At 39.5% G+C, this 14,816-nt stretch overlaps 1 protein-coding gene across 2 annotated transcripts in view; it reads left to right on the top strand.

Moving 5' to 3' along the window:
• The first annotated feature begins 441 nt into the window (after window positions 1–441).
• LOC107204204 (solute carrier organic anion transporter family member 1C1-like) overlaps window positions 442–14,816 on the top strand; it is a 41,515-nt gene continuing 27,140 nt past the window's right edge. Inside the window, exons 1-11 of one of the 2 annotated variants that reach the window (XM_033514735.1) lie at window positions 442–573; window positions 3,635–3,776; window positions 4,581–4,713; window positions 5,351–5,472; window positions 5,787–5,933; window positions 6,963–7,061; window positions 7,853–8,095; window positions 8,970–9,134; window positions 10,717–10,912; window positions 11,880–12,045; window positions 12,485–12,666. In XM_033514735.1, coding sequence (XP_033370626.1) covers window positions 445–573; window positions 3,635–3,776; window positions 4,581–4,713; window positions 5,351–5,472; window positions 5,787–5,933; window positions 6,963–7,061; window positions 7,853–8,095; window positions 8,970–9,134; window positions 10,717–10,912; window positions 11,880–12,045; window positions 12,485–12,666 — 1,724 coding nt within the window. In that variant the 5' untranslated portion in view covers window positions 442–444. The remainder of the gene's footprint in view (window positions 574–3,634; window positions 3,777–4,580; window positions 4,714–5,350; window positions 5,473–5,786; window positions 5,934–6,962; window positions 7,062–7,852; window positions 8,096–8,969; window positions 9,135–10,716; window positions 10,913–11,879; window positions 12,046–12,484; window positions 12,667–14,816) is intronic. The other variant, XM_033514736.1, reaches the window with a different exon arrangement.

Here is a 14,816-nt window from a genome sequence, read left to right as displayed (position 1 = left end):
CTAATTACTTCATGTCCCAGATCTATGGGAAATTCAGAGATCAGTGCTGAGAAATCTCTGCAGACCTGGACACATCTAGAAACATGAATTTACATGTAGACTTCAGAAATGTTTAAAATGATAATGAGCCTTGTTTAGTCTGCTGGCCACACTTGGACAAATGTTTAATGAAATCACATTGATGATAGCAAGAGAATGAAGATGATGGCTGTTTGCTGAGTATGATTTAATCTCCATTATTATAGGCAAGTGGATTGCAAATTTCCATAATTAAACATCCAGTGCACTGGGCAGATTCTGTTGTAAAGTTTGGTAATTGCTGTTGTTGGGAAAACAGTCCAGCGGGGTGTTGCTGTCACATGATGAGCTTTTGAGGCTGAGCTAATAGGATGCCCTTTTAAAGTGTTCTCCATGTTTTCTGCTTTAGAGGCAGAGGATACCATCATGGAGATTTCATCAAAAGAAAATACTCACTTTTTCTCAAACAACACAATCTTGCCTGTGGACCGGTCTTCATTCAAATCCGAATCATCCACATCCAAGGAAAAACAGTCGTGTTGTGGAGGTATAAAGGTAGAGTACGAGTCTTTGAATATTCCTGTAGGGACTTAGAAAATTTCTCTTTTTTTTTCTTTTTTGGGGGGGTTTTTGTTTGTGTGTTTGGGTTTTTTTCTTTTGGTTTGTTTTTTTTATTTTTTTTGTTTCTTTATGAATGATCCCTTTATATGTTCTGATTATGTCATGCTGAGTCAGTATAAAATTATTCGAGGTATTTCTAAGGCACAAGAAAATCTTCTTCAGATATGTATTTGCTTAACGTTTGGCAGTCATCAAATATCATTTGTTGGCTGAGGCTCTCATAAGAACTTCAGGACCCATCCTAAAAAGTCCCTCTATCTTCTTTATTGCTCCACCTGAAGCTGGTAGCAGAGCAGTGGCAGAGAGATTCCACAGGCAGCTATCAGTACAGATTGCTTTCCTAAAGTAGAAGCCATGGTGGTCTCCTGGGCTCCCCCAAAGTAATATTGTATTACAGTCCGTGTGTTTCGAGTGCTGTATTAATAAATCATCATTGTAATGTTCCTCAATCAAGAGAACTCTGCATGAGGTGACTTTGAAATGAAACTGGAAGTATTTCTGCTTTATCTACATTTCTCTCACCCACAAGAAGTTTCTCCTGGACACGATGGGAGGTTCCTTCTTTGAGCCTCACAATGTAGCTGTGCCTACCTACACCTCGGAGGAGCATTGTTCCCTGTTTGGGACATGGGGACACAGCAGGCAGCACAAAGCTCTGCCTGCTGCCTCTACCTGATTTCCAAAATGCTGACCCTCTTTATGAGGTCTCAAAATCATCATACAATGGTGAGATGATCTAAGTTACACAGAAAATGAGTCTTCAGCCTTGCCCCGTTCTTTTCACCACACACAGTCTTTATTTCTGTTGGTTTTGCCCCTCACAAACACACATCTACATTCAGATATTAATCCAGCCCCATACATACTTTCCCTGAAGTCTATAAATTTTAAATGGTTTTGTTTTGAAATAGAAGATGAGTTGTATTAAATAAATGTTGCACCATAATATAATTCTATCATTGCTTCTCCATTAGCTATAATGATAATCCAATCCCTCAATGAATAAAACTTCAGTCCAGATTAGCCAGTCAGGAATCAGCTTATTAACTCCAGAAACAGAAAAGCAGTAATATTTCAGTGCAGTTTCTTTCTCTTTAAAGAAGCTGTGTCTTCTGGGAACCCAAACCAATATAACTAATGTGTTCCTGTAAGAACTTAGAAAACCTCTCCTTTTTTTGGTGAACTAACCCTTTTTAGTTCTGATTGCTGAGTAAGAATGAAATTATTAAAGGTATCTCTAAGTCATGAAGAAATCTGCTTCAGGTTTTGCCTAATGTGCCTAGAAAATAATAAGCAGATACAACAGGTTATTTTTACCAATTATCAACCTTCATTATTAACCCTCCTATGTCTTAAAATTGTCTTTATTAATCAGAAAGATGTGGTGAAATATCTATTTACAAGCACTGACAAACCAGAGAAGAATGTGAAATTATGTGTACCTTCCTGCCCCAGACCTAAACCAGGAATGTCTTTCCACCACTGCACACCTGGGATAGTTGCAAACACAGTAAAAGAATTTGTGACAAGGACATTCAGAAACATTTTAAGTTGTAGCTTACCTATACAATTATCCTGTAAAAAAAAAAAAAAAAAAGTGCTGTCACATTGCTGTTTAAAATCCAAGGGCATAAATATAGAGAAAATGTAAAATATTGTAACAATATTTGTACTAGAGAGTTCTTTGAGAGCTGCTGCTGTAGGAAAAAAGCACCAGAAAGGTGTTTTATATGTTTATTTACCCACAACTGTTTCTGAAGGAGGGATAACTAGCTCTGGATAAAGTCTGTGACACAGATATATTTGAACCTTAACACAAGAATTTGCATCCAGCAATGAAGTGATTACCTCTGTGCCTTGTCAAATGAGATGTTGTAAGGAGATCTGCACAGGAGGTGAGTGCATTGCTCAGGGCACCTGCTTACTGGGAATGCAATTGTCAGAGAGGATGAAGAAGCAGCACAAGGTTCTAGATTTCTATTCAAATAAAACCTTAACATGTCTCCTAATTTCTGGGACTGGGTTTTACAGAAAGCATTTGTATTCATATTCATATTGAGTCACCAGCTCTATCTGAAGGTAGAAAGCAATGCTGTGCTTTCCATGACCAATTGCACTGTGTGTGAGCATCTGTGGAGCACAGAAACTCAACTGGGCTGCATTCAGTGAGGGCAAATTTAGGCAGTAGAACTGCAGGAACAAAGAGTATACTCTAAGGACCCTGTGCTCCTACTACATGCATTTCAGACAAACCCTCATCTTCCAGTTGAATTTTGTGGTAGAGGGGCTCAGTCTGCACCTTTGAAGTATATACCAAAGAACTGTGATGGGAAATGGAGTTTAATTTCCAAAGCCCACTCCTGATAGAGAAGAATATGCCAAAACAGATATAGTGATAACTGCGAGAAAACCATCTCTGTAAAACAGAAGGATGGGACAGGGCTGTCCCCAGAAAATGCAAGGTGCACTCTGAGGAAGATGCATGTATTAGAGATTGGAAGGGATCTTGTAGGAGAAGGTTGAGCCTAGAAGAGAATTGCCTGGCAGGTCATTGTTTATCTCACAGAGCTTGTAACATTTCAAATTGTTAATAAACTCACCTCCCCACCAAGGCACACTTAGCATTTCCCCATATGGTTACTGTGTAAGACACTCCCTCCTGCAAAAATCACAAGTTTCTATCTTTCAACAGAGCAGTAGCTTTGGCTTCTACCTGAAATTAGCAATGGTTGAGAGTCAATTATATATTTTATATATATATATTATATTTATATATATATTATATTATATTTATATTTATATTATAATATTTTATCAATAATGCTCATAAGAGATGAACCAATCTGCAGTCTAGCATTTAATAAGAAGGAGAAATAATTGGTTTGGCTATTTGGCAAAAAGGAGGTAGGAATGCAGAACTTGTTTAAAAATAATTTATATATCTTCTGTAATCAGACTGCCTGATTTTAATCACTATGATTTTTTTTTTCCACAGATATTTCTTGTTGCATTGTCTTTTGTTTATTTTGCTAAAGCACTGTCAGGAAGTTATCTAAAAAGCACTATCACACAAATAGAAAGAAGATTTGACATCCCTTCCTCTTTGGTTGGTGTTATTGATGGAAGTTTTGAAATTGGTATGTGCTGTAGAAACCCATTTTTATTTTCAGAAAAAAAAAGAGTAATGCAATTTGTTGTGAAGAATGATTGTATGAATCTCCCTGAACCATAAAACTAAGAAAGATTCAACTAGTAAAGATAAGTTGGACCATCAGTATGATTATGTTCAACAGGATAAGATTGCTAATACAAGCAATTCAGCATAGACATTACAAAAATGTAATTTGATGAGCTAAACATATGGCTAACTCATACTAATAGACATTTTGAGTGTTGAAGGAGAATTTGCCTGCACAGGTTTCTGCAGGCAGAAATCCACTGCCCCTACAAGTGTTTGTCCTTTGTGATTTTATTAAGCAGCAGGAGGACAAACCTCTAACTACTGGAATTTACATTTCTTGTCTGGTCCCTCTCCTTAACTCTCACACTAAGGTTTCCAGCATGTCATTGTCTCTTACAATTTCAGAATACTGAGTTTATCTCATGGGTGTTCAGTGGTCTGTGGTACTCATAGGAATGAAATATTAATTTAAGTGTATAAAACTGTTTGATTACTCTTTTTTCTGATTTTCTGGTTATTTACTCTCTTCAGCTGGCACAGTCTTTCTCCTCTTTTCCATCTGTTTATCCAATGGTTTATGGTTTTCCTATCACAGAAGGCATTGGGCTCCTGTAGGATGCCTGGAAAGAAGGAGAAAGACCAACCCCATCAGCCCTGCCTCCCTGAAATCAGTGCCTATAGTAAATACTAGGAACTATTATTTTAGGGGATCTTTTATCAACAAGCAGTAAAACTCCGTTTTCCTCTTGTACTCTCAAAGGGAACCTCCTGATCATAATTCTAGTGAGCTACTTTGGAGCAAAGCTTCATAGGCCAAGAATAATTGGAGCAGGCTGCTTAATTATGTCAGCTGGAACATTCCTAATCGCAATGCCCCAGTTCTTCATGGGACGGTAAGTGCAAAGTGATCAGTGTTTTCCAGCTGGGCTGTGCACACTGAATGGCAGCTCACTAAAACATTTAGGCATCGATTATGAAGATAGAAATAGGCACATGGGGATGCAGTTACTTCATTTAATTTATTTTTTTTTTGTGAAGATATTTATTACTGTAGAACAAATAATTTTACATGTACACTATTTTCAGTTGTAATCAACTAATTTTTTTATTAGTCTCTAATCTTGATTGGTCACATTTTGATGTCGTTTAGAAATTGTTAAAATGTCTTTAAAGAAGTGATGATGACACTCAGGAAGACAATCTGAGTACCAATCACAAGCCAGAGGATACACCAGTGTCTGATAATCTCTTAGTCCAAATTCATGGATCATGGTAGAGCAAAGTACCTGCTAAACTGAAATGAATCACTGACTCAGAAAGAACCAATGGGACCATTTTCATGTACAGCTGCAGTGTAAATAGAGCTCTGTTTATCCCCTGTAAACTACCACTGGCAATGGATCCAGATGGATTCATATGGATGCAGAAGAAATTTGCATTTAAGTACTATAGGCCTATTTGGTAGCTACAGATCTGATTGCTTTTTCTTATCAGTACTTATGAATAAATACAATTTTGTTTTCTGAACAGATACCGGTATGAAAGATTCCCTTCCACCATCAATTCCACTGTTAGCCTCTCTCCATGTCTGCAGGATAAAAACCAAACTCCACTCTCAGCCTTGGAGAAACCTCAAGCAAAAATAAATGCAGGTGAGAATGATCTCTGTTAAATCTCAGGGCTGGTAGTGCTCACTTTGATTAATGTTTCCCAAATCTCTCTGTCAGGAAATCCCAGTTTTGGTTAGAAGGAAGTGAAAGAGTTTTCTAAAAAGGGATGTGGCAGCAAATTGTGAAGAAAATTGTAGTATCCTTGAGGCAGCTCATGGCAAAAAATTGTCTACTTCAAGCCATTTCACAGTTTTCCAACTGTTTCTCCCACAACAGAAGTATTTTAGAAGCCCTGAGCTTTCAGTGTCAAACTGTTACTATAAACACATAGTTGTTGTCTCTTTTTATCTACACAGGGTGTGAAAAGGAAGCAGGCTCCTACATGTGGATCTACGTTTTACTCGGAAATCTTCTGCGTGGAATAGGTGAAACTCCCATCCAGCCCCTGGGAATTGCATACATTGATGATTATGCTGTTGAAGAGAATGCTGCCTTATATATTGGTAAAATAAATATTATTTCTTCTTCCTAATGGATTCTTCCCCAGAGGAAACTGAGTCATTCTCAATAACGGAATGAATGAATTAACTTGCCCTGATTGTTTTGTTTGCATAATTTCCAATATTAAAGTTTATTTAACAGTCATGTACACTCAAGAGACCAAGTTCCCATTTAATTATACCAGCACAGTTCCATTATCTTAATTTGGTAAAAGAATTTGACCTTGGGTTCCTGCTGTTACCCTAATCTTTCTAATTCTTCTGGATGTGGACTGCTGAGCCTCTGTGCACATTCAGTTCTCTGGAAAGTGATAAAAACAGGCACTCTTTTAAGCACTTAAAATAGAATTTCAGTAGGCACTCAAAACATTCCCTCCAGATTCATGTAGGATTATAAACAATAGTACCAAAACTTTAGAAAGTTTGGACTTACGTTTTCTTGTGTTCATTGTCTGATCACTGCCCATTTACCTGAAATATTACCAGAAAGTCCTATCTCATCAGCATCTGCTCTTGACAAGTTTCCAGCCAGGCAAAAGGCAAAAAAAAAATTCAGATTCTCCCTGTAAAAGATTCAGTCTTTCCAGTTCAAGTTCAAAGTATTCAGAAATTTTGGCTGAGGGTGTATTGAAACATATTAATAGTGGGAACCAAAGCAAAGTGATTTCTCAGCCTATTCAGGGCCTACCTCAAAGTCATCAGTTAAATATAAAAATTGGCATTTGCTTTCCAGTTACTTTAATCCTATCACCTAAAGCATTTCTAGCAATTGTAGATTGGTGCTGCTATTAAGTTTAGGCAGTTCAGTTTCCTGACTTTATTTCCTTCAGGCTGAATTTAACTCTTTAATTGGAGAACAATAAAAAGTGTTATCCTGGTGGGGTAAATTTTACTGATGACTATTTCTCTTCTTGAAAATATTTCAATTTGTGTAGCTGCATCTCTTGCTGCCCATCACATCTGCTGTTAGATGCAGAAGAACCAGTGCCCTTTTCAGCTCAGGAGTGTAACAGGCCCTGTTTTTTATTCCAGGCTGTGTACAGACAGCTGCGATTGTAGGGCCAATATTTGGCTTTCTCCTGGGATCCCTCTGTGCCAAACTTTACGTTGACATTGGCTTTGTAGACCTGGGTAAGTCAGAACACTCAGTTTAAAAATCCAGACAGGCTCCAAAAAGCCTATTTTAGGCCAAGAGCTCTCTGGTTATCTTCTAGGCATGAGGGGCTAGCAGGGGTAGAGTAGGCACTTTATGAAATGAAAAGGATGACAGCAGTGTAGTGGTTCCATGCAGAACAGGCTGGCAAGAAGGGTGGGTGTAGAGGAAGAAGGAGGAATGACTCTTCCTCAGCCCCAGCAGATCTGCAGCAGGTGCCTCCAAGAGATGCTCTGGTAAGGAGGCTCTGGGGAGACAATGGGAGCCAGGAGGAAGCAGGACTGAGGCTCAGGATGCTGCCTGTGCTTTTTTAATAGTAGTACTTTTAATAATATGCTTTTTTAATAGGTTGTTGCTGCCTAGAAAAGTGGTTTAGCAGGGGGTTCCAAGTCTCCTGATTGCCCTCCTTCTGAGAAATCAGGAAGAAATAAAACCAGGAGGAAAACAATTTTTTTTTCCCTGGGGCTTTTGTGCAGAACAGCCTGACTGGGAGAAAGCAAGTGTCCTGCCCCACGTGCTGGTCCTTGCAGCATCTCTGGGGATGTGCAAGTGGCACAGCAGTGTCAGGGCCAGGCTGCTGCTGTGCCCCAGCAATCAGCAAGTCCTCAGTGTGTCCCCACAGCTGCTCCTGTAAAACACCCTTAGTGACACAGAGCACAGCTAAACCTGGCGGGGTGGGGATGGAAAGTCCCTGCAAAACCACATTCCTTAGTAGCAGCAAACATTCTCAAAACGTATTTATTTGTTTCCTCTTTTCCACTTTCTCCAGACAGAGTCACAATAAGTCCCAAGGACGTGCAGTGGGTGGGAGCGTGGTGGCTGGGGTACTTGATAGCTGGGGTCATCAGCGTCCTGGCCGGCATCCCCTTCTGGTTCCTGCCCAAGCACCTCCCAAAACCTGAGAGCAGGAAGGACTCCAGCACCTCTTCTGAGCACTCAAAGTTCATTGAGGAGAGCAAGGACCAACACACATCCTATTGGCAACAAGCGAAGCTGGCAGAGATGGCAAGAGGCAAATCACTTGAGTTTTCTTCCTGATTGTTGAGATTTCCTCTCAAAGATTTAAAAGTATTATGCTTTCTGAGTCCCTATTTTAATGGTCTCAGAATTATGTTTTTTCCCTCAGGTTTCACTCTGCAACTCAATAGGACACACAAAAGGGTCTCTTCAATGTTCTCTGGACTTGTTATTGCATGAGAATGTCTTTGGCTGAGATTTCTAGAATTACAGTAGTGACCCAGCACATATCATGAAGCTCTGTAAAAGTTTTATTCAAATGTAGTGACTCTTGCAGAAGTGGTGCTCAAAAGAAAACCAACCCTTGGTTTTTGCTATTTTTTTTTTTTTCCTGTAAGTTGAAGCATTAGGAAAACATATCCAATATCTGATCAGAATATAGACAGGCACAAACCAGCTACAGAATTAGAGGAGGCTCTCTGGATTTAGACAGGAACTGGTTTGCACAATTGCATTTCCTTGGCCATGCTTTTCCAAAAGCATTCTCCCTCAGAACTTGAATCTGTACCTCAATAGGTCTGTGCTTACTGTAAGCTGTGCTGAGCATTCTTTGCCCCAAATTAAGATAAACAGTGCTGCAGCTGTTGAGAACACATAGAAACCACATCATTCCTAGTTTCTGATGGAAAGAAGGTATTTAAAACAAGATATTTCTTCTGGGAAATTGATGCTTAGTATTTTGCTCCACTGTTCCTCCACCCAGAAATGGGGGAGTTGTTAGGAGCATCATGGAACTTCACAGGTTCCCTCTGAAATGTTTTGCAGTTTTTGGTTTTTTGGAAAGTGCACACAGGTTACAAAGCATTACTCACAGCAGTTATTCTCTCTCTGGCCTGCTGTTTTGTTATTTCTGCTGTTTTGTCTTGCAGAATTCTTGCCATCACTGAAGAACCTCTTTGGGAATCCAGTTTACATTCTGTATTTGTGTGCAAGTATCATTCAGTTCAATTCTTTAATTGGCATGGTGACATATAAGCCAAAGTATATTGAACAACAGTATGGGCAGACATCTTCAAAAACTAACTTTGTTATAGGTAATGCTACATCTGCTTCTTGATTATCTTTACAATGGACATTTTAGGAGTGGCATATACATATAGGAAAAATTGTATGGTTTTTAGGGTATGTTCATTTCTTCTCCTTCCTTGTCTGATTTTAAGTAATAGCTCAAAGAAGGTAAGTTATTTCATTTCTGCTTCAGAACTAATTAACTCTGAGTTTATCTGTACAAGAGTTACTGTAAAAGTTACATGATTGGATATCTTAATTCCCGTGTAACTATAAATTTGAAAAGCAATATATGTACAACAGAAGAAAATAACTGGGAAATAATTTTAAAACAATTTACATAAATTCATCATCAGACAGATCTGCTTCCCATTTATTTCAACAAAATGAAGATCAGTTCAGTGAGTGCTATAGGTGACTCTGAAGAGTTTGGTGTTAAATAAAAGGAATTCAAGTCAGACCCCAGGCTGTTCCATACAACACAAGGGAGAGAAGCTGCTTCAGCCTTTGGGTACAGAGATCAAAATTTGTGTAGCTGACTTCAGGAGGGTGGGCTTCACTGCCCAGTTGCTGAACCTGTATTTGGGGTTCAGCTCCAGAAGTCCAGGGCTTCAACAGCATTAAGCAGCAAAGAGGTTTACATCTACCCAACACAGAGGGAACTGCCTTGTTTTTCAGAGCAGCATTAGTTGCACAGCAACAGAGGTATATATATGCAGAAAAGCTGTAATGATCCATTGTGCTATGTTAATTCCATTAAAGATAGAAGCTGGAATTTCCTGGCACGAAACTCCTCAAAGCAAGGAGAAATCTTCAAGTATAGTTGATGGCCAAAGAAAGTCCAGAAAACAATCCCTACATTCAGTATAGTACTTCTCATTGTATTTAAAGATTTTGAGCTAAGCTTTGAGGTATGTGCAAACTGAGTGAGGATTAAGAACCATTTGATTTCTCTGAGCATAGGGACTATATCCAACAGAGTGTGTGATGGTTTGGTTAGGGAAGGATCCTGATGAGTGGCTATCCCTGCCTGCAATAAGCTGATTTTTCTTCCTTTTCTTTCTTTCCTTTCTCTCCAGATCCACCCCTCCTAAGAAACCTGAGGGCTGACTCAAACTCAGTCTTTATCTTCTTTCACAGCCTCTTTTACTCTTTCTTCTTCTTCTTTAAAAAACAGTTTCACAATCTCTGATAGATATCAAAATTGTCAGAGCAATTTGAAGCACTAAAAACAATAAAAAAGCAGGTCTTGCTCCGGCTTTCATAACATTAGATAAAACTAAATTTGTCCTCTAGGAATCAGCAGATGACTCCACTGACAAACTAATTGTGGGAAAAAAAACCCCACCTAGCTTAAGAAATTGGAAGAGCATTGTCTAAACTTCATCCATAACCTTTCTGTCAAAGAACCAGCAAAGAATTATGTCTTTGGGAGTAAGTTTTTCAAAGCAGTCCCAGCACCTTTGTAACACTCCAAGGAAATGCCCTGACTGAAGATCTTTTATGTTTTGTTCCTTCATCTGCTTGCTGCAGCTGTTTTTGTGGCTGACAAGGTTAGTCCATTGAGCCAGAGTTTTCATTATTACAGATTTTTCTGTTTGATTTCAGGTCTAATTAACATTCCTGCTGTGGCCTTTGGCATATTCTCTGGAGGACTGATCATGAAAAAATTCGGAATCGGTGTTTTAGGGGCTGCAAAACTTTCCTTGGGATCATCTTTCTTTGGTTACCTTTTGCTCCTCTCGTTGTTTGCGATGGGCTGTGAGAACTCGGACGTGGCCGGGCTGACTGTGTCATACCACGGGTATGCTGGGAAGGACTGGGAAGGGCTACTGCAAACCAAACTCCTTCCTCATTTTATTTCACTATATTGTTGAAAAGAGAGTGACTGACCTGAATATGCTCCCCAGAAATTTGATTCAAATCAGTGGAAACCATTCCATTCCAGCGGGCGTTGTGTCATGACCTTCTCATGGTTAAGGCATACAACAGAGGGGTTTATGTCACAAGTGCAGATTACTTTTCTGACTACTTTTTAATTATTATTGCCATGGGACCCATCCTTTGAGCCCAGTAATTCCTGGAAATGCAAGTAGCTCAGTAGGGGGGAAGAGATTCAATTAATTGTTTCTTGCCTTTGTGTGCCACTGAACAATGAATGGCATTTAATAGCCTTTGAACTCAAAACTTAAGGATTGATGATGTTAACCATGAGGATGGTACACCTGAGGCTAACATTTTGCCCATGCAATTACTCTGTAAAACTAACTTTTTGGGAGGAGTTTCCAGCACTGACTCACAGCAGCTCTGGTAGCTGCTCCACTGGTGTCTGGTGACTGAATTTGGCAGAGAGCTGTTGTGCAAGGTATCACTCAGTTTGGATGAATCACATTCTGATAAGTTCCTTGCTAACTTCTACAGAGACCATTTCCCATGGGTAACTCAATCCCTTCTTTGCCACTTGCCTAGCTGTGTTAAAACTACAAAATTGAAACCATAAAAATCTGAGAACATGCATGAATATAAATTCTTAGTTGTCCTTCTTAATAAAGTAAATAGTATTTCACAGTAGGTGGTGTGATAGTGTGAAAACCTTTGGATTACAGAGAAATAAGGATTTACACTGCTGTGTGGATGTGAAGAGACAAACTTTAATGGGCTACAGAGAGAAGGTGTGTCCAGGTGTGCCTGGCAGAGAGCATAACCAGGAGGTGATCGTGATTTCCTCCACATCTCCTGGGCAACACCTTTGCAATTCTCTTTTCCCACAGAAGTAAACCAATGACTGATTACGATCAAGCCCTGTTTTCAGAGTGCAACTCAGGCTGCTCATGCTCCAAGGACGACTGGGACCCCATCTGTGGGGAGAATGGAGTTACCTACGTTTCCGCCTGCCTCGCCGGCTGCCAGGCATCCAACGGCAGCGGGAAAAACACCGTAAGGCCATCTTCCATTTCCGTAGGAAATGTGACAGGTTTTCCTGATACAGCCAGATCTGTCAGAGTAAGTGGAATTAAACTGAGCAGGACACATCCTCTTCAGCCCTGAACTCCTCAGGGTTTTTTTAGCAATCTGCCACCAACGTTTAAAATCTTCTCCCTTCCTGTTGCCGGCAGGAATCACAAGCAGAGAATGCTGGAGGCTTTTTTTTTAGCTGTTGGCCGCCAAGACTTTTGGAAAAAACCTAATAACTAGATCCATCAATGGTAGACACTTTATGATTTTCTCCTTCATTGAATAAGCCTTTTCCTTTTGCAAAACATTTCCCGCTTTGGACTTAAATTTTCAGCCATCCAGAAAAGCTTGTTGTGTAATTTCTAAACATCCACTTCTCCACCATTTAGGTTATCATACACTTTTGCCTGCTCTCTTCCAGGTATTTTTTAACTGCAGCTGCGTGGGAACCTTTGAATCTTCACAAAGCTCCTCAGCTGTGGTGGGACCATGTCAAAAAGGAAATGAGTGTCCCAAAATGTTTCTGTATTTTCTAGTAATATCAGTTATCACTTCATACACTTTGTCAGTAGGTGGCACACCCGGATACATACTGCTTCTAAGGTAAGAAATCGTTTCTGCTAGCTTTGCTAAATGTTTTCAAAGTGTTTTGACACGTGACTGGTGATCCCTCCCCTCCTGGTATTCCTAGTATTGGGAAATGTTTTGCAGCTAGGTGGCATATTCCATATAATTGTTCTCTCCCAGAGTATTCTCCTCGTTTTAATGATCATTTCAGCAAGATATTTCTTTTTCCTATTGTGATAATCAGAGATTTATTGAATGCTTGTCCCAATGGATACTTAACTGCTGGAACTATTTGTCCATCACTGTAAGCTTTGAAGCTAATTTTAGCAAGTGCAAAAGGCATTTAATACTACAAGTGCTTAATCTGGGTTTTTGTCAGCTACTTGCAATTTTTGGACTCCAAGTCCTGCTCTGCTCTGTTTTGGAAACCTTTCTTTCTCAGTTCCTTTTTCCAAATTATTTCCAGATGGGCACATTCTACTTCTCAAACAAAACAACAGTAAACCCAGTCTAACTAATCTTTAGTATTTTAACTGTGTTTTCTTGCTCCCAAATTCTCTTTGTTTTTGATCTAAATTTTCTGGACCGGGCCCTGTCTCATTGCTGGTATCTTTGTGCCACATGGACAAGGCCAGTGTTAGAACTGGCTGAACATCACAGTCCTTGAACCAGAATAAATATTCACACAGAGACTTTCAGAAAAGGCTGAGGTGAGGATCCTTCTCTGCTGCCCTGCACAAACACTGCCAGTGAGGTGTACACAAGCTGCACAGCTTTCTTCATACACCACTGAGTGCTGGAAAACCACACAGCATCTCTCTCTCCCCAAGGGCTCACTCCAAGAACAATCATACTATAATCAGTTTTAGACCATTTTTACTGAAGCCTCTGCACAGCTGAAGTGTCCATGCGCCAAGATGAGGATGATTCATGAGTGGAGAGCTTGCAGCAAAGCCTTCAGGATTTATGCCAGATTGCTCTCTGTGGCTGCTTCTGACATGCTGGATAAATACAGGCATAGAGCTATGCAGGGATAAAGTTCTCCTTTCCCTCTACATGATGTCTTCCTTCTATCCATAAAACATATGGTGGAAAATGTACAGATCTGGTACCACAAAATTTGGCCTCAAAATTGTGGTAGCCATACTCTACCTCCTGCTTTCTTCTTGTCTCTACTGCATAAAAAATTAAGTGTTTGGGAGATGTTCATAACTGAACATGTACAAACTTAAATCACATGGAGTTACCTGCCCTTCTCAGCCCTAAGAACTTGCTCTTGGATTTCTAAGTAAATCAATTAAGCAGTAAGACCCTTACTGCTTAATCAATTCAGTTAGAAAAGCTTAGAAAGGTTTTCAATTACAATATTAAACCACTTTGTTATATGAAATCAGCAAAACAGTTTTATTGGTTCTGCTCCAATGCTTTTATTGCTGCAGAAAATAATTTTAGTTTGAGAGACATTTAACTGAAACTGAGAAGTCATTTGTTCTCCTGCTGGATTGAAGGTATCCACCTCTGATCTGCAGCTAAATAAAACATGTTTCAGTAAGTTCAATAATTTATTTTTTTTTTCCTGCACTGTAAATGACCTGTGGGCACAATTCCACTTTAAGCTCACACTTACTTTTGTCTTTTTTGAAATTCATCACTGAGAGACTTTCTCCAAAAATCTGGCAGAATTCAAAGTGAGCTTCTGTTACCAGAAGGAAAATAAATTTTCTTTGAACACAAATAGTCCCAAAGTCAAGTTGCAGAACTTCATTATATATTTTTTCCCAATGATCTCTTTCAAAAATTATTCAGTATTCAGTCACCTCTGTTAAGGTTCCAGCACTTAAGCAAGCTGTTTTCAGATGAGTGGATATCACTGCACCTGCCATGGAGGACAAATACAGCTAAATCCCTAAAAGTTTATAAGATTTAGGGACATTTACTGTGATGGTTTGCACACTGAAGTCATTCAGCTTGCAGCTGGTGACCAAGTCATTTGCTGAAATGTCATTTTGGTGGTATTAGTCTAATTACAGTAGCCAAGGAACTTGGGAAAGCCCTGCAGTTTTTGAGAAAAAAGCCCTGCAGTTCAGATAGCTGTTGTTCAAGCACCAGCTATTTATAGCAGGTGAGTAGGCAGCAAAAAGGAAGTCTAAGATCTCCCTAAGAGGTCTGGCTATCACTCAGGATCA

The sequence above is a fragment of the Parus major genome, chromosome 1A (assembly GCF_001522545.3).
Source record: "Parus major isolate Abel chromosome 1A, Parus_major1.1, whole genome shotgun sequence".
Lineage (NCBI taxonomy): Eukaryota > Metazoa > Chordata > Aves > Passeriformes > Paridae > Parus > Parus major.
Note: the sequence above shows the minus strand (reverse complement) of the source record. Positions and strands in the feature narration are given on the sequence as shown.